This window comes from Ruditapes philippinarum, unplaced genomic scaffold (assembly GCF_026571515.1).
Source record: "Ruditapes philippinarum isolate M1 unplaced genomic scaffold, ASM2657151v2 ctg2483_1_1_1_1, whole genome shotgun sequence".
In the NCBI taxonomy this organism is placed as follows: domain Eukaryota; kingdom Metazoa; phylum Mollusca; class Bivalvia; order Venerida; family Veneridae; genus Ruditapes; species Ruditapes philippinarum.
In genome coordinates this window covers 323,855-347,055 of record NW_026865080.1, presented here as the reverse complement: position 1 = coordinate 347,055, position 23,201 = coordinate 323,855, and the positions used below count along the sequence as shown (strand labels likewise).

General features: G+C 33.7%; 1 protein-coding gene across 1 annotated transcript in view; it reads right to left on the bottom strand.

Moving 5' to 3' along the window:
* Window positions 1–23,201, bottom strand: part of LOC132727751 (complement C3-like) — a 58,961-nt gene that overhangs the window by 24,726 nt on the left and 11,034 nt on the right. Inside the window, 13 exon segments of the mRNA XM_060713328.1 lie at window positions 5,093–5,192; window positions 5,831–6,037; window positions 6,687–6,853; window positions 7,960–8,024; window positions 12,227–12,350; window positions 13,146–13,251; window positions 13,690–13,764; window positions 14,399–14,548; window positions 18,753–18,950; window positions 19,446–19,517; window positions 20,460–20,552; window positions 20,988–21,155; window positions 21,803–22,057. Coding sequence (XP_060569311.1) covers window positions 5,093–5,192; window positions 5,831–6,037; window positions 6,687–6,853; window positions 7,960–8,024; window positions 12,227–12,350; window positions 13,146–13,251; window positions 13,690–13,764; window positions 14,399–14,548; window positions 18,753–18,950; window positions 19,446–19,517; window positions 20,460–20,552; window positions 20,988–21,155; window positions 21,803–22,057 — 1,780 coding nt within the window.

Below are 23,201 nucleotides of genomic sequence, written 5' to 3'. Positions count from 1 at the left end.
CCATGGCTTGTCAAGTTATTGATTGGAAACCAACAAAGTCAATATGACTTGACCTTAGACCCATTGACCCTAAAATCAATATAGGTTATTTCTTGCAAAGATCAAAGGACCTTCAAAGATTGAAGGACAACATCCCTTGGCTTGTCAATTTATTGATCGGAAACTGTTTTTACCTAAAAGGTCAATGTGACTTAAGAGGTTGGCATCTCTGGTTTATGAACAAATATCATACCAAGCTTGAAGTTCCTAGGCCTGTTCGTTCTTTAGTTTTTAATCAGAAACCGTTTGTACCGTTTGTACCTTAAAGATCAATATGACATTGACCTTTGACCCCGCGACCCCATAATCATAAGATGTCATCTACTGGTCATGAAAAATCATCATACAAAGTTTGAAGTTCCTAGGCCTAAGCTGTCTTTAAGTTTTGATCGGAAACCGTTTCTACATACAAGGTCAGTGTGACCTTTGATCCATTGACCCCAAAATCAATATGTTCATCTACTTGTCAAGTTCAATCACCATACCAAATTTGAAGGTACAAGGGCATAAGCGTTCTTTAGTTATTGATCGGAGACAGGTTTTACCTTCAAGGTCAATGTGGCATAGACCTTTGCCCCTTCACCCCAAATCAACAGGGGTCATCTACTGATCATGTTCAATCATCATACCAAATTTGAAGAACCTAGCCTAATCATTCTTCAGTTTAGAATAGAAACCATTTGGTCTACGGACCAACGGGCCGGTCGCCTGACAAATGCAAAGCAAAATACGCCACTTCAAAAGCAAGGCGTTTCCTAATTCTTTGTTTAATTTCATTTCTGTTGGTGATAAGAAACTATTTAAGCCACTCTTATGGTGCGAAGGAATTATGTGACAATTTCTAATCATCACACAGCTTCACTGAAATCAAATCTTTTAACTATTGTTATCATATACTCTTGGTAAATATCCACAGACGGTTTCGAGGCTTCGAGGCGTGGACGGTAACTTGCACTTTCCAGTACCGTCCATGAACAGGCTCAATCAAACCGAGCCTGCAACATTTTCAATTTTGCCGTGTTGGGCTTTCTTTAGGGATTCTGTATTTATCTATTTTCTATTTTACATATCAACCAGACGATTGTGATATAATTTCAATGAAACAAAAGTGATACTCTTTCTTGATTCTTTTCGATGTTTTTTTTTTTCAAAGACAACAATTGTGTTGCCATTTAGCATGTCCTATTAAGCTCGGTTCTTCTTTGGTGCGGATGACTTCTTGCATTACACTACACAACTCTTGCTAAGCACCATAAGTTATTTTTCATAATAGCACAAGTATAAAACAGATTTATTTCCAATTTTTGATAATTCCGATTTAGCAATGATTTGTGATAGTCCCCTAACATGAATCTGTGTTGACTAAATCGTTACAACTCGTCTAGATAGCATGGACAGCACGCACCCAAATATAGTTAAATGTTTTGATGGGATGTACGCTCACATCGTCTTATTGACATTCAGTGGCTTACATTTCTTACATCGGTCTCTTTGATATGGCGAATGCTTACATTAGGCGGCATTTGAGAGAGGAAGAGTTACATAGGGCTGTTAAGATGGTGCAGCAGAGGGCCTACTTCCGCAGATTGATGCGGCCCTTGTTGTACACCACGTCGTCATCACCAGAGGCTGTGAGTGATAGCGGCTACATGGTTCACCTGCCAGGAGGCATGCTGGAGATCACCAGATAGTCACAACACCAGCTCATGATCGTTTTTCGTAGTTCAGGTACACCGTGCAAGGTTTTCGACAGCAATTTCTCATCAAAATGACATTGCTAATGCTGCCGGGTTTCGTGTTTCCAAGCAGACGGTATGTAGAAGGCTGAATGAAGGTAATTTGTGGTCGAGAAAACCTTGCATGAGTATTCCTTTGACGCGACGACATCGCTGGGCCCGTTTGGAATGGACAATGAACGTAAACGGTGGACCAAGCAACACTTGAGATACTTTCTGTTCCTTGATAAGTCCAGGTTCTGCCTAGACTTCATATATAGGCATGCTAGAGTATAGAGAAGACGAGGTTAACTGTTTATGGCTGAAAATATTGCTGAGCATGGCCGTTACGGAGGTGTGTCAGTTATGGTATGGGGAGGCATCAACTGGGATGGACGAATGACCTGGGTGTTTTAAAGAGAGGCACATTGACAGGTCAGTGATGCATAGACGACATCAAAGACAACCAGGTTATGTTGTATGCTGGAGAATTCGGCGGTCAGTTAATTCTAATGGATGATAATACTTGCTCTAATAGGGCTAGTGTGGTCCAGGACTACCAAGATAGGGAGTCTATTGAGCGCATGGCCTGGCCAGCTCGCTCACCTGACTTCAATCCAATAGAACACACGTGGAATGAGCTTCAGGTTAGAATTTCAGCACGTCAGTTGCATCTCATAACCATCCATATGCTTGAAGCAATGTCGGTCTAAGAATGGGCAGCAATACCCATTAGAAAGATCAGAAACTTAACAGGGAGTAGTCGTTTTATCTTTGGGATTCAAAGTTCAACCTGATGATTGACGTAAACGGTGGATCAAGCAACACTGGAGAATCCTAATAGGGGTCGTCGTTTTATCTTTGGGCTAAAGAGATCAACCCAGGGGAAAAAATGGCAGGTTGCAGCAAGAAAATTTGTATAGATTTTGTTTCGAAAGAGAAACCCCTAAGAATGCCTGGCAAAAGTTCTAGGACAGCTGACTCTATTATTACAGTCCGTAATAGCGGAGAGAATATAACACTTTGAGTTTGAAACCCAGGAGTAGACTTGTTATCTTGGGTTCCGCACTCTCAGTGAGAGGGCTTCATCTTTAAAGTCGTAGGGAGGGTAGTGAGATATGGTAGTGTTACCGTAATCTGGAAAGGACTGTTTCCGGATAGTATGAGATTTAGTCCGGGCAGGACGAGGATGATTTCTAGCCGCCATCTTGTAAGAAGGTAATTTAGAACGGCAAGATAAATCCGAAGAATCTGACAGATATAAATCGTCATCCGTACAGGGAAAGTGTTTAAAGGTAAGCAGAACACTTTAATGAGAAGGCGCCGACAAGCTGTCATTTACAGTCACGGGTCGCAATCACGGTATTAAGTTTTAAATTGTACACGAAAAAACGAATTAAACAGATTTGGAAAACACGTTGCATGTTCTGAAATCTTGAAAGATTGGGTCATCCTCTTTTCTAGCAGAAAATAAGTGTAAAACTCATTTATAGAATTAAATTCGTCTTTCATCTAAATTGAAAACAACACTCAATAAATCAACATTTTAAACCTTTCCCACGGTAATAATAAAATTATCCCCCCAAAATGTTCCAAACAAACATATGGTGCATAGCAAAAGAGTAGTATACATTTATAAAAAAATAATGTGAAATAATTGAAAAAGCACGGTGAATAATCGTGTCGAGCTGATATGGAACATTTCCACGTTCCTGAACTGATTTGAATTTATGGCACCAGATTGATTAAAATAAAACGGATTTTCAGCTTGATGAGGTAAGAAAATATAAAATATAAACTCAATTTACATTTATTTGTCTTTGAATATTCTTCTTGCACGGATATTTTGTCCAGTAATGAATTTGTAGTACATTATTTTATGACAACCTTGTAAAATTTAAGGGCAAGAGAGGCTGATGACGTCGTCATCTTATAATATTCATATATCCAGGTAAAAGGATTTCCCTGTTTATAATACATAGAATCTTCCATTAATCCGTTATTAGATTGAAATGTTAGATATGGAACATATTTCCAATATTTATACTGCAATCCCTTTCAGAAATAATCAACCAAAACGTATGTATACAGTATACATGTCAACACAATAACGATTCTAGAATGTTGTGTGTTTTGAGCATGTATTCGGCACACCCTTAACCCATTTAAACAAATATTGGCAAGTGTCATAATCAGATAATTAAATGTCACGACATTAATGGCAACTATTAATGACATATAGAAGAGCCGAATATTTTTTTTTCTTTTTTCAAATTCGTTTAAAGGTCAACATAACTCAAAGTTGAAAACTTTATTGTTCATTTTCTCGACAATGCTTCATACATTGATAGTAAATTGTGATATATTAAAGGAAGCCTTAATACTTTATAAAGAAGCACATTACTGCCACCCTTAAACGGTCGTTACTTATGTACCGTCATGTACTATATAGATGTAGCTTAATTCCTCTGTATAAAACAACACTTTGAAAAGAGTATAAATCTTATACTATAATATAGTTGCATAAAATTATGTATGTAGCCTTGCATTTGACGATTGCATTGCAACCATAAACTAGATTTTTGAATTTAATACCTTTAATATGTTTATACAACCTTAAAGATTCTAGTGAAGTGTCTTTGTCAACATAAGAACTATATGTGATTGATTTAGAGTTGCAGTGAGCTTTAAACCTACAAATATCCCGTTGACTTGTTTTCTCTTTATATGAACCAATCCGGTGCCCTTAAATATTTCACGGTTGTCATAAAATACGTCATACAAATGCATTTTTGGACAAAACGTTTTACTAAAACCACTTTATTATCACGGAGTGATTTTTGCTATAAAATTATCATGAAATACCTGAAAAAAAGACTTTTTAGCAATTTTATGCTCACCCTTACTAATACTTAAATGACTTGTGAAATTTATTTTTCGATTCCAACTGATAAAAGACTTTTAACAAACCTTATAAAGTTTGAAATCCTTAGATATTGCAATGTTCCGTGCAAGTAGAATATGCAAAGTCTAACAGATGTAAATAAGTTTATTTTATATAATTTCTTACCTTGAAAAATCCATTTTATCTAAGTCAATCAGTTCAGGAACTAGGATATATTCTAAATCAGCCCGAAACGAAATCAAACCGTGAATAGGCTAGGCTCGCATGAGATTCTAACAAAGGCAATGACCCTCGAATGCAAAGAAAAGATAGTTTTAAGTAATTATCAATAATTATTTACTTGATGGAATTTTTAAGATGCGCTAAAATGTGCATATAATCTCTTTTGTTTATCCATTACAACCGCTTAAGTAATACTGCTCTATATACTCACACACATGAATTACACGCACATCATTCTTACAATCTTCTGTCTGATTGATTGGAACTAAACACACAACAATTGTCACATTTTCTTCTTCTATACCCACATTCTGTTAATAGATAACAGACTTTATCAGATCAGTTACGCTGTTAGCACTCAGACCTCAAGTCAGCTTACATGTGCTTTCTATTTGTACCTTTTCAATAGAAATGTATGGTTATATAATGTTCCAATCTTATTTTTTATTATCTATATATAGATCTGCCTCAAGAGTTATGATATGTCAAGTAAATCATGGCTCATGGAATCGAAAGAAAATGTAGAATCATTTGTTCGGCAAATGAAAAGTCTGTCATATATCATGTTAATCTTATATAATATATATTATATCAACAATAAACTGAAAGCAATTAGATGATGTTTGTTACCAACACACCAAAGTCCAACAAAGCCATGATGTATAGAACTAAATAAAATAAACAGTTAAAAAGTAAATATTTATCCACTAAAACCAAGCTAAAATATCTCATGAAAGCCATAATAAATATTAATGATGAAGACTTGTTGTAAAAATATTAATTTCATTTGGCATATTCCATATGAATTTAACTTTATTTTCATGTTCACAATTGTCATTAAAAAATCGTTTCAGTAGTATTCACATTGGTAATCAAATTCATCAAACATCGCAATATCAGTAAAATGTTAGTAAAATATGTATTCAAAATAATATTTTAAACCACGTACTACAACGTATAGTTTCTTTTCAATGACATCCACTTCTGGGGTACCGTTCAAAACAATGGCGGACACCTTCACCTGATGAAATTCGCTTTTCAAAGGTATCACTGGAAAGGTTACAATTTTCTCGCTATTTGGCGGGAGCTCAATTTTGACTTTCTCTAGGTCGCTGTTTGAACATAGATTGTCCACTTCTTGCAAGTAAATACTGACCTAAATGGAGACTCGATTTACATTAAACACTCCTGACATCAAAGTGATCTTAATGTGACCAATGTGACCCTCACCCGCGCTTAGAAATAGAATGAGATGTATTTAATCAAACATTTTGTTTGCTTCAATATCAACATTACTCTTAATGATAATGTTCAGTATATCTAAATGAAGAAAACGTATGTTGCATCATTAATGATGCTTTGCTAAAACGTGGAACAATTCACTAAAATATTATAAGCAGATGAGACAATGATTGGAGGTTACATTATTTCTAAACTATTTCAACAATCTCTGACTTTTCGTTGGTCTGTGTATACACTTTATTGTTACTTTACCAATCAAATAATGAGTTCTAAGTATAATATATTTATAACCTTAGACATTGAACATAAGTAGAAATATGAAACATCACTAATATCCACGTGAAATGCCTCCTCTCCTTCTTTGATCCTGATAAGATTTCATTATTCCATAACAAATAAACGTTGCCAAATGATAACCTGCTAAATTTCGGTTGAACGATTTAAATCAGTTAATCAGACAGCTCACTGTGACATATTCTCAAAACGATTTACAATAAACTCAAACTCGTACACATTTTAAACTGCTAATTGCTGCATTGTGTTAAATATAATGTCATACTTACCATTTTATTATCATCACCTGGCATACCGTAATTAAATATCGTTGCTTTTACATTGAATTGTTCAAAACGAGTCGCTTTGAGCGGAAGATCAAGTTTAACGAAAAAATCTCTGAAAGCCTTTAAATCGACTTCGTCAGCAATACATATACCATCGTTTTCAGTAATACCTGTAATATTATACATTGTCTTGAAAGGGATGATCCATCGACAGTTATGACAATAAAGAAAATAGTTGACAAATACAGACTTTTTTCGAGAGAAATATTTAAATTGGCGACATCTCGCCTTAACACCGGCCAAATAGGCATTCAATTCTCAACACTAAATGCATTGGAATTCATGATCTTGGCGGAACTAGAAAAATATACCAACACTGGGATAAATTTCGTACGGCTGCAGAGTATAAAGGGAGGAAAAAGAGGAGATTCATTGAGAATAATGAATAAAAGTACATTATAAAAAGTGGACAATTCCTAGCCCTGCGAAACTGAAACTAGTTACTTACAAAATTACCAACTCATACAGTAATAAACAATCTATTTCAGGGGAGCGGTGGCCTAGTGGTTAAGGTATCTGTCTCTCAATCCAGAGATCATGAGTTCGAGCCCAACTCCGGTTACGACCATGTTTCTTCATATGACACCAGTACTGGTTGCTTCCAGGAAACGGACTCGAAAGTAATTAATATAAGTTGCAAGAACTTGATTCGCAATCGAGCTTAAATTAATATGTTTAAATCAAACAATTTATTATCGGGCAAGAACGATTATATGTTTGATTTGTCATTAAATTAGTGAACAAAATGTTTACAAAAAAAAAAAATGCTTACGACAAAATATTTGACAATACCTTGAAAACTGATTTTCATGAAATATAATGCAATTTATAACGTAAATTGGTCTGGCACACAGTAGGCATTAAAGATGATATTTAACAGTTATTCCTTAGGCCAGATAATAGATAACATAACATATCTGGCATTGCTATGATTCTGGCCGGGCATCATGTGGCTACATGTTGACATACCATCAATATTTTGACTTTATACCAGTATCTTAACCAGAACCATATTTTTGATATTTGGGACAATCGAATTACTTTACTTTGTTTCGCGCTCGCTTTTCTTTAAATTGTAGAATCCTATACATTATTTAATTTTATATCAACATGATACATGCAAAACCGTAATTTTATTCGGCTTTCTAATGCCCTTGTGGTGCAAGTCTTTACAATATGCCAAACCAATAATTTTAAAAAGTCAATACAAACTTACCAATAGACTGTATACTCCATTCTGTCATAGAGGGGACAGTGAGCTCGATTTGCATCTGACCATTTCTTGAAATACACACATTAAAATTGACAAATTGTCTCAAAGAAGATAAGTTCTTCACAAAAATTGATTTTTTCAAATAGTTTTGGTAAATACCAATTGAAGCAAAATCAAGACATCTTACGTCATTTTCTACAACAGAAGGTAGTTACCAATTCAGCAAAATGCCATTAGGAATAGTTTATTCTGGTGCAACACTTAATAGAATGTACTTTTCCGGGATAAATGATACCGATAACTATGTAGACGATGTTCTTGGACATACGTTACATGGGAGAGACATATGAAGATGTTGAGACAGTTGTACGAAACAATTCGAGAAGCGAAGATCATAATAAAACCTTCTTAAAATTTGATTGGATTTGAAAGTATACCATTAAATGGTCATATTGTTGGCAAAGGTCAAATACAAATGGAAGATGACAGGTTGAGTAAAAATAGAGACGGTATGTGTTCTGAGTCAAAGAACTTAGCTCTTAGCAACTGGGATCATTTCTTGGTTTCTTGGTTAAGCTGGATGCTACAGAAAATTCATTGCTTCAATTACTGCACCATTGACAGATCTAACGAAAAAAACGACAGCCAAATAAAATCATATGGAAATCTCGTTAGGCTAGCAATTTTTGCGAGATTTCGGAGAGATTTTAGATCAGTTAGGAAAAAGACACACTTATAGAGTGCAGCGTTTATTTTTTGTTGAGAAGAGAACTAGTTGTTTTAAAGGGAGTTTAACTGATTTCTTGAAGTTAGTTGAATAAAATTGTGGTGATCTGAATTGATCAGGGTTCATTGGTTGAAATAAGTTGTTTTGGTTGTTGCATTTTATTTGGTTGTTGAGTTATATCTGTTTGGTAAGATTTACTTGGTTGATATTTGTTGAATATTTGGAGTGATTTTGTCTTGTCAAGATTATATTTAGTTGTTACTTTGTTTTTGAAGATATTTGTAAATATTGGGGGTTTTAGTTTAAGCTGTTTCTGGTGCTGATTAAATTTTGTCAAGTATACAGAATTTCTTCTGAGACTGATTTTAATGCTTGTCGTGGTCAGATTGCTGAATCTATAGAGGATTTTTCGGTCTAATGGTGTCGCCGTGAAAATGCGGATAGTAATGCTCTAGTTACATGGAACGTAACATCTTTAAAATTATTGATTCACGTATTAATTTTTATCGTGGAAGTGAATATCTTTTGCCACCTAAACCAAGACTTACTTTAAAACATCTGAAAAAAGATATTTTAGCTTTTCATTCAAATTTGTTTTGGTGCCAGCGGACAAGGCGGCTAATAATATTATAATTGTTTGACGAATCCATTACATTAACGTTTTGCATAAGGAACTAAATAGCACTAATGCGTATTCTAAAACCTCTGCCTCCGAAAAAGACATTGTAAACAATCATATTACTAATATTTCCAATCTTAAAGTCCAAATTAATGAAAAAGAACTCAAACTTCTTATTATGTATTGGATTCCTTAATTACATAAAAATACCTTACAAAGCCAGATTTATTGCTAATTCTACATCTTGCACTACAAGTAAACTTTCTTTTTTATTGACGTCTTGTTTGACTGCCATTAAAACACATGTAATTAGATATTGTGATGAAGTCTATGAAAACACAGGCAAACATCTCTTTCGGTCAATTAAAAATTCTGGTGAAATCTTGGATAAATTCAAAATTAATAATTTTCAAGCTTCAACTGTTATTACATACGATTTTTCTACACTTTATACAACTTTGCCACATAAATTAATCAATGATAAACTAATTTCCCTAATTCAGAAAACTTTTGCACGGGAAAGAGTTACCTTTCTAGCATGTAATTCTAACAAAGCATTTTTTACTAACGGTATTGTTAAACATTATACTATGTGGACCTGTGACGAAGTTTGTAGAGCACTCTCTTTTCTTTTAGACAACATTTATGTCAGGTTTGGTAATACCCTATTTAAACAGATCAGAGGAATTCCTATGGGTATTATTGTGCACCCCTGGTCGGCGATTTGTTTTTGTACTGCTATGAAATAGACTTTATGTTGAGTCTCTCTGAAGAGAAATAACAAGATGTTATAGTCGCATTTAATAATACTTCCAGATACCTTGATGATATTTTTAATTTTTAGATAATCCTTATTTTGATCAAATGGTGTCTGACATTTATCCGCATGAACTACAACTTAATAAAACGAACTCTTGAAATTTTAGTACATCATTTTTGGATCTTCATATTACTATCAACAACAATTCTATTCACACAAAAATCTATGATAAAAGAGATGACTTTGACTTTTGTATAGTTAATTATCCACATTTAGATGGAGACGTACCCCATGCAACATCTTACGGGATTTATGTTTCTCAGTTAATTAGATTCGCTAGAGCTTGTAGCAACGTAAAGGATTTCAACGAGCGGAATAGTTTTATTACCAGCAAGCTTCTAAAACAGGGCTACCGCTATCATAAATTACGGAAATATTTTACTAAATTTTACAATCGTAACTTTGATTTAATTTCTAAATTCAATAGTGATTTAAAAACTCTTCTGCGACAAGGGATTAGCCAGCCTGGTTTTCATGGCGATGTGATTTACAAACTTCGTAAGATTTTGGGTCATGGTAATTGTTCTGCTGTTTTTACTAAAATCATTAAACGTTTTATTAAAAGAGGTTATGACCCTACTATTTTAAGACATACTGCATGTTTAGTGTTCAACCCTTTTACAGTTGGACACTACGCTTTCCTCTTTTGATTGCATCTGACGGACCAAGTGGGAGACTCTATGATGGATAGTTCGTAAAGCCCTTTGGGACTGAATTGTCTTAATGTTCGTCTTCTGCCTTGCTTCGTCGGGCCCTTGTAGGTGATTTTCTTGTTGCTCTGTCTTCCTTTAGGACATTGAGTACTTTTGTTATGGTCATTGGGTTTACTTTCATATGTTTCTACATGATCATTTATGTGTTTTACTTATTTTACCTTTTGTAACCATGACAACTGTTACAATATCACTTGGCGGGGATTCATTTTATTTACACTGTCTCGTTTATAGGAACATGGTGGGGCTAGGAGCGAGGTTTGGTGCACCATTAACCGGTTTAAACTCCCCAGCAGTCATTATTATGCTGCTGACCGTTCCAAGGCGGCGCCCCACTGTGTTCCTCAGATGTATGTCTATGTTGTTTCATACTGTTTTTGTGACACTTTTGCTTGTGTCCCTTGTTGTTTTCTCGTCTACGGTAAGTATCTTCCCCATTGCCTCTAGTTTTTATTTCTTAGATAAACCCCCCACCCCTTCCCCCGGTCTCCTGTCCCTTCCCCTTTGTGGGTCTATTATTATTTTCTTTGAATTCCTAATCAGTTACAAATTATTTATCATTTAATGATTAACCTGTCTTTGCCCTGTCCTTTTTATGTTTGGGGTCCGCCTGGGCTCCTTGCCATTGGTTCTTGTTGCTGGGTCATATGAGGGTTGCGTTCATTGAACGCCGCCTTTCCTTGTTGATCTTGTTTATCATATTTTAATATTGTTGGTTAAATGTTTGTGGTTAATACAGTATCTTAGTTGTTTTCTGGTTGTAAAAAAAGTATTCTTGTTTTGTTTTCTTCATTTTGTGGTGTTATTGTCTTTTTTGATCATAAGTTGTTTAGAGCTTGGGTTCGCCAGGTGCCTAGTATTGTTTCGTATAAAAGACGTTTACGCAAAAAGATATTTCGTATAAGTTCTTTGTTTTAAGGTGTAAATAATAATCAAAATTTGTTGTTTAAATATATATGGATTTGGGATAGAAAAATATATAAATAAACACCTATAAATAGTGTTAACTTAACAATTACATGCTAGTTTTTCCAACAGAGAATATTTCAATCTTAAGTCCGGCGATGTTACCCACCCTCCATATCTTGGAAATTAAAGTAAATCTGCCCAGCAGTTTCAGAGAATAAGACAATTGTTGACGCATGAGGGACCATCCCTCTTTGATACTAATAGCTCAACCTGAACATTCGGTTGTGATGAGCTAATAAAAGCATTTTAAATGAATTTGGAATGTTTCTTATTGTAGCTTGATTTTCACTGTTAAAGAGCTCTATAAACTTTATAATATCTGGTCTTCTTTAAAAATAGGCTTTGATATAGGCAAGTAAATATTATGCTGCAAATTCAGGTTATTGGTTTCATTGATTAAATTTAAGTGGTAAGTGACTCACTTATCTAGACTGAGGACATCAAACATCCAAAATTCTCGGTAATCTGGTTGTGTGTAACTTCGGATACCAGCATCATTCAAACTTGCAATATCCTCCCAATACTCACTTTTTTCATCTAATTGCCCTGTAACGAAGAACTTTATTCTATTAACATTTCATTTGCAAATAATCACAATCTTATTATGTGTAACGAATTCCATACATTTTATGCACATGTTTACTTTAAACGTTTATAAAGGACCAAAGATATTTTTAAAAAAGTACAATCCTGCACAGCTGAGTTTAATTCATTAGAGTATTATAGATCTATTGGAGGAAAACCTTTCTGACAAGATTTCATTTTCGTTGAGGAAATAAAATTTACATTTACAAAATTTACATTTACAAAGAAGATTAAGCAATGCACTTTCCATAGGTAACAAAATTTTGCGGTTTTAATTTTTTATTCTTCTGTTGAGTGTGCATTCCACCTTTTTACATAATTAAAGTAATCGTCATACATGTGTTATATATATTAAAAACATTCCCTTCAAATTAACGTGTTTCATTCAAAGAATTTATTCCTGTTGTTGTGACTTATTGTAACAGCATTTGATGTCATTCATTTATCGTAAGACAGTTTTAAAACAAGCATTATTTATTATTCTGAAATAACATTGTATTGTTTCTGTAATTATGTGCCAATTCAAAATCTGAAACAGAACTGTACGCAATATGGTATTGAACGATTTGCCACCAACACAATCCTAACGGGATATCATTTGGATCATCAGTAACACAGACACTAGCATCCTTACACTTTATTTATTTGTTTGCACTACTACAATGCTTGGAAAGTTATGTGAAACATATTGTACATAATGTTAAATTGCTTTGTAAGTTAAGCAACTTGTCAGTATTTTATCAAGCAAAGACTTACCGTAGGCATCACGACGTTTCCTTGTATTTCCCTTACATCCGGCTGTGGTCCGTATTATATGATTTTCATCCAAATAAGAATTAGTCAACACGGTCAGTCCAGTTTTCTGACATAAAATTTGATTTGATTGAAATTGTCCATCATATAGTACATAAAGATAAAGAAAGCACATGGTAACATTTTTATGACATCAAGGTAATTGCATAAATTGGCGTCAAGATATTGACATGAATAGGCACATTTGGTAAATTGACTAGTTTTGTACAAAAACTATATAATTTCACTTTAAAATGTAAAAGACGAGAAAATAACAAACTTGTTCTTATAGTATGAAAGTGATTTGTTTAATATTTTCATTCACTCTATTTGCTGTTGATAATAATTTATAGAAAATTCACTTCTAAGTGAGAATGTGTGTTCATCACAAACTTTTATCATTACATTAGCTGTATCACATGCTCTACGTTTTCTATAATTACCATTGGAGATAGTACATATAAGATGGTTTACACTAGAATGTATAGAGGAAAACATAAATTCTGACCTTGAACACATCAGCTCCTGATCTCCCTCCACCTTCTCCGCAACCCAGATCATGTGACTGGAGTGTCTCAAACATCTAACAATATAAGATATCATAAGTTATCGAACATTTTCAAGAATAAATATATTTCATTACATGGAAGAAAAAACGTAATTGTTTGATTATAGGCACTTTCAAAACAAACATGCAAAATAAAACTAAGATATCTATGTATATTTCTTCTTGTTGCATTATTGCGCCATAATTCGATTGGCAAGAAGGTTCAAACACAATTAAAACTGACTGATCACTTAATTAACTTAATCTGATTCGAAAATTGAGTGCATAGAGAGTTGCGTTAAAATGATCTCAAATTAACTGAAATATCTGACAGAAAATAGTTTCTTTTTGACAGGTATTGTTATTGTTAACAGCTCAGGCTAATGGCGTCTCATGAAAATGTATACATATTAGCAGAAGAAGGCACTTCACTTCCTTAATTTTTTGACCAATTACTTTACATGATTAGTTTAAGATGGTTCTTCTCAGGTCCCAGCTCATGTCTCAAATAACGAAGGGCAATTAAAGTCCCCTTACACTAGAAACTATAGTAATCTTGACCGTTGCATTGACAGTGTTGATTAAATGTGATACCCAAGAACATTCATCGTCGAAAATTTGAAACTGCAGACATTTAATTTTCATTTAAAATACATTTTTAATCACTTGCCTTGTTCTTCCTTAAAAAATTCTTATCGTTCTGTAATAGGAGTGCCTTATCTATTATATTTAGACCAACGTGCATAAAAGGGGTTCCAGTAACAGTCAACATGTCTTTGGTTCCCGGCTGTTCCTCCCTCTTCACTGTCTCTAACTTCAGCTAAAAAAAAGAAATTTACGCTTATGTTTAAAAATAACATTCACAAGATTAACAGTCGATAATTTGTAAAAAAATAAAAAATCCAAGACAGCTACCAGAACGTACAATGTACATGGGACATGACAAAATGGAGTTCTTAATGGCATGAAATGATTTTATTGACATTGTACGTCAATAATAGTACTTTCTTGGAAAAATGCTTCAGTAGCTTCGGAAGAAAATTCAATATGGCTTCACAATCAAAGATGGCCGCCATGAAATGATGATTTTTGGACACATTTTTATGATAAATATAATTCATATGATCAAAACTTTTCATACATATTACACACTGAAAGCTGGCATTCCTGCATTAAAAATACACACACAGGAGAAAGACTTGCATTTATGGATAAAACCATGGGAGCACGTTATTTAGCTCGAAATTTTGAAGAATAGGGAGTGATATTGTACACAAAAGGCACCAGCTTTGGCTAAGGTTTTACATGCAGTTGGTTGGGTAAATAATACATAATGGAATAGATTAAGACCTCAAACACTTTTTTGTGAGCATTATTGAAAGTCAACGAGTAAAGGCCAATAACTCTATCACGGACTTTTACAGAATTATTGCCCTTTTAGATATAGAGAATTTTTCATTATCTAGGTTCTTGTTATGCTATTAAGCACTGAAAATAGTCAAGCACTCTATGATGTCCTACCGAAAGGTCTTGTTTATGTGCGTGAGTCTGACACCATGCATAACCGTTGATTGAAATGACGGTCATACAGTTACCATATTATCAAAACATAACACATATGCGCGTTAAAATCAATATGAAACCGGGTTCTTTAAATGGAAAGCAACATATCGTAGATATCGATCGTATTATAACTTTTATACAAGAGTGACTCTATTACACGTTTTTGTGCATCAACATCAGCAGAATTAAGATCCTGAGCCCGTAGGATAAGGGCTGTTAAAGCACAAAAGGTGTGTAATAATCGTCCATTGTATTGCATATTTAGGTGCACATAATTCCTTAGCTTATCCGAACCAAATGTTCAGGATGAACTATAGAGGAGGTAAGGGGTTCTTCAAAATCATGTCTCTCAATATTTTTTAAAATAAATTTTAAATTTTTTTGATCGTCTTACTGCAGCTGCAAGTTCTTTTTCATCAGTAATTTAAGCAGCATATTTTGTGTCATAGATAACGGAATCAGGCTCTAATTATGTCATCATTTTGGCAAGGTATTGTAAATAAATTAGAACAAAAGAACAGAAAAATATTGAACAAAAAGAATATCATGGACTGCTTTTGTAATCAAACGTTTTTGTTATATTAACATTAGTAAGTCTTGGCTGATTACGAGATTAAATTTAGACTATACAGCTCTTTATATTGGATAGTATATGTTTGATATGAGATTCCATCTGTAAGATTGAAATAATAATTTTCTGACTACTGCGAATTTCGGGACCATGTTCTAGGTGCAATCATCTCAACATTCTTGTTAATTTCTTACTTTGATATTCTATTGCTGTAGAGAAGCTGGCTAAATTATTTTTGATTTTTAAAGACATAAAAAAAAACTTTTTCAAATTATAAATCTAAATACTGTTGTTGTTTACTCATTTCCACAACTGTCATAAACGTACAGTACAAAAGAACTTGTGAATCATGCTACATTAATTAGCTTTATAAATGAGTTTTTTTGTTCATCTTTCTCTTGATTTTCATTTTGATAGTTTCTGTAAACACCTTTAAGAATCACAATAATAATAAAACTTAATTGACCTTAGCTGGACAATCATTCTGTACTAGATCAATGGGTGTTAAGTATGGATAATGACTTAATTTTACATTTTTAATTATCAGTTTATAACACTTAAAAACAGTACCTTACTTAATTTAGTATGAAAACGACCTAATGTAAATGTTGAGATATTGATATCTACCTGTATCAATATTTCTAACAGTTTCTGCAATTTACTCGCCTAGTATCAAAAACAATTTTCTAAGAAATGGTCTCTTTTTATTCAGAACATAATCTAGTTTTTTTTGTTATTCTTATAAAAAATTCAAATTTCATAGCCTTGAATTTTCTGGAATTATTAATGAGTGTTTTCTTTTTAGGAAAAATTGGAATGTCGTTGGTATGAATATGCAAAAGGTTCTCAACCATTCCTCTAAGTTCTGAACAATGACCCATTAGGGGGTCAGCTACATACCTAATCGATGAAATAGCTACATATTTATACCATTGTTAAAAGGTACTCTTTAGTTTGATTGCAAGTTATTTGCCCTTGAAATTACATAGTAAACTAGCAAATATATTCTTATTCAAGTGCAGGTTATACATTTATGATATGTTTAACCCCAACTTTTTGTTAAAAGAGTTCTTTTGTTTCTGTTATTGTTTTTTTTAAACCAAGCAAAAATGTGGTGGTTTTTTGTTTGCTTTTTCCTAATCAATTTAAGACAGTTTGGCTATAAGCATGTTCAAAAATGAAAAAATGAAACGGATGTTTTTAAATAGTTATATATTTATATAAGGTTTTGTGGCCATATTAAACTTTGGCAGCCGTGTTGATATTTTAAATAAATTATCATTATGCTGATATGTTTAAAGGCATGTAATAATATGTATTTGTGCTATTTCATACTAATCTGAAAAATGATTACAGCTGAAAAACTAAATGGTCTTAAAAGTTTAGTATGTTAGCCATCTTGGATTTCGAAGGCAATGTTGGATTTGCAAAACCTTAATCTGAGGCTTGAATATAAATAAAAATTTAATTCAATAATTATAAATCGATGCTATTTCAAACTGCTCTGTAATGACGACAGAAGGTTAATCTGAAAATGTTAATATATGGCGGCCATCTTGGATTTTGGCGGCCATATTGGATTCGCACAACCCGGATCCCAGGATTAAATTATAAGGATTGTATCAACCAACAACTGTGCCAAGTTTCATGTTTATCACAGGAGGTGCACAATTCATCCTATTTTATGCACGGATTTCTCGGACTATCATCAGAAGTGGAATGAAACGTTACTGGTGTTAGAATTAACATAACAGTAACATTTTAAAAGAAGCTTGAAATTGTCTTGATAAAGATAAAAGCGAGCAATTCCTGCATGTTTATATTTACCTTTTTATCATCTGTCACATAATTAATTATTAACAGTACTTGTCAGCATTTATAATCACAAAACTGTTTTCATACTCGTAATTACATAATTGCACACGTCAGTATATTTTTATGATCGCACATTTCAGCATAATAACATAAGCAGACAACTGTCAGCATAATTAGATAATCATACACATATCATCGTTATTAGATTATTATACACACGCCAACATTAGCAATCATACATATGTTAGTATAATTAGATAATCATACACATGTCAGCGTTATTAGATAATCATTTACATGTCAGCATTAATAATCATACACATGTCAGCATAATTAGATAGATAATTATATATACACATGCCAGCATAATCACATAATCATACACATGTCAGCATATTTAGATAATCATAAACCTGTCAGCATAATTAGATGATCATACACATGTCCGAATAATTAGACAGATACTCATATATCTGTCAGCATAATTTGATAATCATACGTCTGTCAGCATTATTAGATAATCGAAAACATACCAGCATGACTAGATAATCATACACCTCTCAGCATAATTAGCTAATCATACACCTGTCGACATATTTCGATAACCATACACTTGTCAGCATAATTTATAGTCATACACATGTCAGCATAATAAGATAATCAAACACATGTCAGCATAATTAGAACATCATACACCGTTAGGCATAATAAGATATTCATACACTTTTCATCATAATCAGATAATCATACACACGCAGCATGATTAGATAATCATACACATCAACATTATTAAGTAATCATTCACCTGTCAGCATAATCACATAATAATACACCTGTCAGCGTTGTTAAAATAATCATACGCATGTGAGTATAAAAAATGCAACATAAGAATAATTAAATGATCATACACATAATAATATAAATTTACATCTGAGAGCATATTTTTTTTATTATACACATGTTATAATTATTATGATCATTATTGATATTTTCGATACATTACCTTTTCACTATTTTATATACTTTTCATTAATTCTATACTTTATATACTGCACCTTGATTTCAATTTACTTACACCTTTACCGCGGCATTTCATTTCAACCTCAAACTTAATAGAATCAGCCACAAGCTCGTTTGTAGATTTATCAACATAGAAGACAAGTAGTCTGGCATCTGGTGAAACTAGTTCTTGTAGATCCCTCGTTATTTCTACACTAGCTTGTTTTCCTGCTTCTTTATATTTTGTATGCACTACTTTACCACGTGAAATAATCTGTAAAAGCAACATCAGTTCATAAGCATCATCATCATCATCATCACCATCATAAAAACATCATGATCATACATTTGGAACTATCATTTTACACATCACTATCACTGCATGTGTAACTATCATGTTACACACTACAAACACCACTTCTAAATCCACCACTACCACCATCATCATTATTGAACAAATAATCATCATCATCATCATAATCATCATCTTCATCTTTTATTTAAATACAATCATCATTATCATAATCATCAAAACCTAAAGCATTATCCCACCACCATCAATATCAAAATCATAACCACAAACTGCACCATCATTCTCACCATCATCATAAAAAAAAATCATCATTACCACTATAATTTATCATCATTATCGTAATTATTTTAGTAGCTAGACAATATTGGACTTTCAGAAAATAATGTTTCGATCTAGGTATCAAAATCTGCGTCATTATTTTTCATGATATGTAGATTACAGTGGAATTTTACATACCATAAAAAGCATTCCTGTGAAAGAATTCCCATGTATGTTTGTAAAAGCCCGCAACAACACCACGTTCCTCTCCTGGGCAAATAAAATCGTATTTTCAAAATCTTAACAAAAAGGTGTTTTACTGATGCACCCACTTATATAGCTGGTGAGTAGGTATTTTTCAATTGAATTTTAATAGCGATTTAGGCATAGTTGGCGTTCCATGTCCAAGAAATGTTATAGGAAATACATACAACGCATGCATTGTAAATTTAACACATTTTACGGCGCATTATCAGAATTCAGGTCAAAACAGGAAAGATGATTTTGGCTAACCTCGGTTGTTACAAGCAACACCAGGGGTCATAACCTGCTTGAGCTAAGAGATGCAAACACACAAGTAATTCGAACCCTTTGAGTCGCAACTTACGATCATGCGGCTGCAATTCTGATGCCTTCACCTATTAAAGGTAACCCCCTAGTCACAAGGGGAAAAACTATTTGACCACACGCACGAAGTCACAGCACAAGTATCTGAAGTATACTTCCCATTTATCTATTATTTGATCGGGAAAAAGTAACTTACATTTAAACATCGAATAACAAATTATTGTGAAAGAAATGGTTATCATTTTCAGTATCATTATTTTTACAATTACAGAAACATGATTATCTAGTCAAAGCAAAGTAAACGTCGCTGATGTCTTTAGATATTGTAAACAACACGATAAGTAACTTCAGGTCAAAGTTAGTCGGATTTAGTCTCATGCTGACATTTTAGTTTTGCTGGTGGAGGAAGACCCAGCGGTGCCAGTCTGTACATTTTATCAGGGAAATGCGGGCACCTAATTAGAAAAACCAATGTTATCTAAACTAGCTGGATAGCTTCCCCATTTGAAAGAGGATTCAAAATCTCTAGCGAAAATTCACAGTGGTCAGCGCTGGAGCTGTCAGAGATAATCGGTTTAAAGTCAACAACTTTAACACCTTGGACAGGACGCCCTAGGTTGTAATTTAACATTTAATAGTACTCACTGTCTTCACAGGTTCAACTTTGATTTGATTTTTTCCAGGGTATGCAGCCACCTCAAATACGTCACTTTCGTATTGATTGTCAGATGTTGATACCTGTTTTAATTACAAAATTTACTTTTTAGGAAACACTGCAAAGCAATTTCTGCTGGATAAATATAAAAATAAAGTTTTCTTACAAAATGCATGTCCTTCTTCATTCTTGTGGGGAGAGGCTGTTTTAAATAAAAAGAAACAGAGGTTCTGTATTGTGTTGATCATTTTGGAAATAAAAGAAAAGTATTAAGGAGCGAAATTATGTGAAATGTTGCCTCTTTCAGTCAGCTCTTGTTAAACTAAAAATTAAAATTGAAACTGCAAACGCACAGTATTATAACAATTTGTCGTGTACTTCAACTAGCGGTAAAAATCTCCAGAAGCCTTGAGCGTACTTCTCCGATCTAAAACATTGTTGACTTGATTAACCGTGATATCTTTTTTATTTGGTTTGACTTAATGAGGAGAACATGCATTTTTATAATTCTCTCTTACAGTGAATGAAATTTTATTTCTGCCCTGAGCCGTCTGAAAGAGACTCGTTGCCCGGCCGTCGTCGTTTGTTATCACGTTTTGCTCTTTTTTCAATTGTCCATTTTCGCTCATTCTGACTATAAGTTCTTTGTTAGTAGCAGGTTTTCCGTTCACATATTGTACTTCAACCTTAAAAAAAAAACAAAAATCAACTACCATATGAATTAAAACATTATCTATTGCATTAAAAGAAAATTGAGGACAGCCACATAAAAGCCACATAATGATATTTATCCTAAATTGACTGAATATCGTTAATGTTGAGTATTTGGAACAGTTCATTTGAAGTTAACAGGATTTTAGCTTTCAACAATTAAAAACCTGCTAAGACTACACGGATGTGGTTTGAGTCTTATTTGGTGGCACAGATTTCTATTTCCCAATACAATCAGGATAAAGTGTTTGGGATCGTCCTGGGCTCCTTGCCACTGGCTCTTGTTGCTGAGTCGTGTAGTTCATTGAACACCGCCTTTCCTTGTTGATCTTGCTTATCATACTTTAAGATATTTTTAGTTTTCCAAGTAATAGAAAGAGCATCGAAACACGAGGCTATCTGATTTGTACGAGGGGGCGTAACAATTGAATATGTACCAATAATGTAGCGAACACGCTTTTGGTTATGATTGACTGATTCGCTCCCCCGCCGTTGTCTCCATTTTCGCCGCTACTTTAACAAGGACGGTCGGCGTGTCCATCATTTAGATATGTGATGAATAGCCCAAATTAAAAACTCATTCACAATATAAATAATTTGTAACATAAATCAGTACAGGCACCTGCAAATGATATTCGTAACCTGGCCCGAAATTCAGTTTTGATTTGGTAAACTTGAACACGTATGGATTCATTGTGAAGATGGTTCCTGCGTGACTTCGCGCTTCCTCCTTTCCCGAAGAACTTTCATAAACCATTGCAATCACTTTTAGGCGTTTGTTGGAGGGAAAAGGGTTGCCTCCAAGCAACGGGGAGTTCAGTATGTCATCAACTTTAATATTAAACTCTGTCACACTTCCAAACCAGTCGATTTCAAGCTATAAAGGAAAATAGACAGAAAATTAATTCAATACTTAACTCGAGAAGCCATTTTTCCCATCGATTGGAAAACTTGAAATTTTTATGAACGGCAAGATAAGACTAAAAATAAACTTCATTCTATCATACAAAACTTTTTTTAAATGAGGACAATTAACGGTGGCACAAAGGTGACATGTGTGTGTTTCTATTTATCTCGTGCGCACGAGATACTATGTGAATTGTTTAAACTTAAAAAAAAATGTCTGTTGAAAGTTTAACATGCAACATTTATCTCTGAAAAAAACTGAAGATATTCATTTTTAACTTGATACATGTCTTAAAGATTACATTAGAAGGACACCGTAAAAGGCTCATAAATTAGACATTAATTTTGAATACGTTTAAGTCATTTGTGCGAACCATTCAAATCTGTAATATAATTGGTTCGTTTGTTGGTAAACTGGCCTGTTAACCTTGTTTATACAATAACTTGAGAAGGGAATAAGTCCTGGTTTATTTGATTTGGTAAGGACAATGTCCATGGACAGTAGGTAGCCTATAAGGATGTTTGAGGTCAAGAAGGTAGCCTTTAAGGATGTTTGAGATCAAGGGTCAAGGTAATCATGACACGTCATGTAAATTCCGTGTCTGATGAATAATTTAGAAGGAACAAGCCATGGTTTATATAACCTAGAAAGATCATTATATCTGATCAGTAGATGACACCTAATAATTTTAGGTCATTGGGAATCAGGGTCACGATGACGTTAAATGTAAAATCATTGAGCAATCAATGTCTTGTACAAATGGCTATTTCACAGGCAGGTGAAGTACTGCCATTCTTATATTATAGCCACGTGGTCACGATTTAGTTACTCTTGGCCACAACTAAGTAACTCGTTCCCACGACATAGTATCTCGTGTGCACGAGATAAATAAAACCACACACATGTCATCTTTGTGCCAACGTACAGTATCACACTTGAATTAACATTTTATTTTCTGCCGAAGAAATTCGGAGAACCACGTCCTACAGGACAAATTATGGTAATTGATTGTGTAGTTATAAACTTATATTATTAACATGAGATGTTTAAAACTCCTACGTAAAAGACATACATGCCTCAGAAATGCTGTCATTTTTATTTCTCAAACATTTTT